The sequence below is a fragment of the Bison bison genome, unplaced genomic scaffold (assembly GCF_000754665.1).
Source record: "Bison bison bison isolate TAMUID 2011002044 unplaced genomic scaffold, Bison_UMD1.0 scf7180017864356, whole genome shotgun sequence".
In the NCBI taxonomy this organism is placed as follows: Eukaryota; Metazoa; Chordata; class Mammalia; order Artiodactyla; family Bovidae; genus Bison; species Bison bison.
The window spans coordinates 2,866,903-2,870,246 of record NW_011494928.1 but is presented as its reverse complement, the minus strand read 5'-3'; the positions used below and the strand labels follow the sequence as shown (position 1 = coordinate 2,870,246).

The 3,344-nt window shown below is 48.3% G+C and overlaps 1 protein-coding gene across 1 annotated transcript in view; it reads right to left on the bottom strand.

The window, feature by feature from the left end:
* FAT3 (FAT atypical cadherin 3) overlaps positions 1 to 3,344 on the bottom strand; it is a 644,263-nt gene that overhangs the window by 76,435 nt on the left and 564,484 nt on the right. Inside the window, exon 13 of the mRNA XM_010855186.1 lies at positions 1,756 to 2,145. Within this exon, the coding sequence (XP_010853488.1) occupies positions 1,756 to 2,145 (390 nt within the window). The remainder of the gene's footprint in view (positions 1 to 1,755; positions 2,146 to 3,344) is intronic.

Here is a 3,344-nt window from a genome sequence, read left to right as displayed (position 1 = left end):
AATAGATGGGGAAACAGTGTCAGACTTTATTTTTCTGGGCTCCAAAATCACTGCAGATGGTGACTGCAGCCATGAAATTAAAAGACGCTTACTCCTTGGAAGGAAAGTTATGACCAACCTGGATAGCATATTGAAAAGCAGAGACATTACTTTGCCAACAAAGGTTCATCTAGTCAAGGCTATGGTTTTTCCTGTGATCATGTATGGATGTGAGAGTTGGACTGTGAAGAAAGCTGAGTGCCAAAGAATTGATAATTTTGAACTGTGGTGCTGGAGAAGACTCTTGAGAGTCCCTTGGACTGCAAGGAGATCCAACCAGTCCATTCTGAAGGAGATCAGCCCTGGGATTTCTTTGGAAGGAATCATGCTAAAGTTGAAACTCCAGTACTTTGGCCACCTCATGCGAAGAGTTAACTCATTGGGAAAGACTCTAATGCTGTGAGGGATTGGGGGCAGGAGGAGAAGGGGATGACAGAGGATGAGATGGCTGGATGGCATCACTGACTCAATGGATGTGAGTCTGGGTGAACTCCAGGAGTTGGTGATGGACAGGGAGGCCTGGTGTGCTGCGATTCATGGGGTCACAAAGAGTTGGACACGACTGAGCGACTGAACTGAACTGAACTGAACTGATGAAAGAGCTTGGAGAACATTGATATAAACACTATGAAAATAAAAGGATGAGCATGTTTACTTTTCAAAGATCAGGCAAGTTTTTTTCTGAATTAACATCTTCATTTACTCAAAGTAGCCTTAATGCATATTAACTCCATCAGGAAAAGAAAGCCCTGGGGTTCTATTTTTGTTCTCTTGGTTTCTCTCTAGACATTTTTTCCCCAGGGGATGCCGCATCATACCCCAAGTTTGCAAAGGGTATGGTGAGAAATGGAAGTGCTCTGGCCAGGAGGAGTGAAAGTGAACATGTTAGTGGCTCAGTCATGTTCAGCTTTTTGCGACCCCATGGACCAGCTGCCTCCATTCGTGGGATGTTCCAGGCAAGAATACTGGAGTGGGGTGTACTCAGGGATCAAACCCGGGTCTCCTGCATTGCAGGCAGACTCCTGACTGGCTGAGCCATGAGGGAATTTCTAAGGATGCCCCCTGCCAAATTTCAGCTCCATGCTGTGGGCTCACGGGGCAAATCCTTGGCCTGTAGGTTTGCCTTAGGATTTTTCAGGTAGGAAAGCTCAGGAGGAGTAGTGTGGTTCAAGATGGGGAGATAGTATTTGCAGACGGAGCCTAAGAGTTTGATTGGGTATCTCTCTTTTCTGTTGGCTTGTTGTGTTAACTTGGGCTGTATGTCTTTCTGTGTGAAGTGCTCCTGGAGATTCGCCTCCACTTGGCCTGTCCGCACTCAGGCTGTGGGTCTCTGGTCACCTCCCAAGGCAGACATTAAAGAGTGATCAGCGTGGTCACCTTGAGACCTTCTCAACTCAGCACCCAGCCAGCTGGAACGGCCACTGTGTTTGATTCTAGCCCCTGGAGAGGGAAATGGCAACCCACTCCAGTATTCTTGCCTGGAGAATCCCATGGACAGAGGAGCCTGACAGGTTCATGGGGTTGCAGAGTTGGACGTGACTGAGCAGCTTCACTTCATCCTTAGAGCAGAGCATCACAGGGCACTCTGGAGTCTGGGTGTGGGTCCTGCTAGGAGATTTGCTGGTCCACTCAGAAGGGTGATTGATTAGAAAGGGCCAGGAGGAGAAGCAGGCTATGGCAAAGCCTTGCATGCTAAGTAGGTTGCTGTTTACCCACCTGTCTTTGGATTGATCCTAAATTTCCGCTGCTCATTTCCAGACCGGATGAGATAGGTAATCTCAGCATTTGTGCCTATATCTTTGCTGGTGGCAAAAACGGCAAGGACTTGGGTACCAGGGGAGGTGTCCTCAGGCACCGACACCAGGTAGTCCCTCCTCTCGAACACAGGGGGGTTGTCGTTGACGTCCAGGACGGTGATGCTGATGGTGGCCAGAGAGGACAGCGCCCGGCCTGGGCTTTGGTCGGTGGCCTGCACGCGAAGGGTGTAGGAGGACTGCTGCTCTCGGTCCAGTGGGCGCTCCAGGACGACGATGCCGGACGAGCTGTCCACGGAGAAGAACCCATTGGCCGAGTCGGCCAGGGAGTACACGACCTTCCTGTTGACGCCTGCGGAAGACAGAGGGCGGGCGTGAACCGGGGCGTGGCCGGACGCCCTCTGCAGAGGAGGACGGCTCTGCCAACTGTCTAAGGGGCACGCAAAGGAGCAAGGGAGCTGTAGCATGGTTCCTACAGCTTCGGTCCCACAGCAAGTTCAGCTTGTAAAATACATACACCCAGACCAAACGGTAAAGAAATGGAAAACACTGGCCTCGAAAATCAGAAAGAGCTGGATCTAAAGCAGAATGCCTTGCAGGCGTCACGCTGCTATAAGTCTTTAACTAATGTTTTCAAATAACTGACTAGCTGTCTTGATCATGTTAGAGAGACTGACTTCAATTCTTTTGGCTCTTGTGGTTTCCAGAAGTCACATTCTTTCTTACCTGCCTATGTCAAATAAGATGAAAATGATTTGGAAAGAGGAAAGAATATATAGGCTATAATTATTCAAACCCTCGACCAATTTCTTTATATATTTATAATCCCCATCTGAAACTATTCTACTGAAGATTACCACATATCTTCTAATAAACAAGCCAGGATCCTTAAAAAAAAAAAAAAGAAATGGTTGAATCTTCTTAATATATTAAAGAATCCCATGAATTTAAACTCCAAGATACCAATAAGTATAAGGATCAAGATGTGCCACAGAAAGAGAAGTATAAATTAATGAATTAATTACTTTGACACATTTTTATCTAGAATCTATCAGACATTATTCTAGGGGCTAGAGAGTCCCATAATGGTAAGGGTCTGACATTTCATGAAGGAAAATATTACATTCCAGTGAGTGTAAATAAGACATCAACAAGAACAATGAATGTAAAATATATGGGATGTGAGGGAGGAAAAGGGAGAAAAATGAAGCTGTGAGTCGGGGGATCATGAGTGCTGGGGGAGAGGGAGCTTGGGAGCTGGAGGGAAGGGGGTGGTTATTTCAATACAGCGGTGGGAAGTTTGTACTTGAGTGAAGATGCAAAGGAGGGAAGGAGGGGGCAGCACAGACATCTGGGGAAGAGATGGCAGGTGGGGACCCCTGGGAGCAGGGGCGTTCGTGAGTCAGGCTGGTGTGACTGAGGAGATGCGGGAGCGCATTGGCGTAACCAGAGCTGAGGAGAGACACTTGGAGGTAGAGAGACACGGGAGGAGGGAGAGGTAGGAGGAGGGAGACGTGGGAGGAGGGGGATGAGGGAGGAGGGGGACGTGGG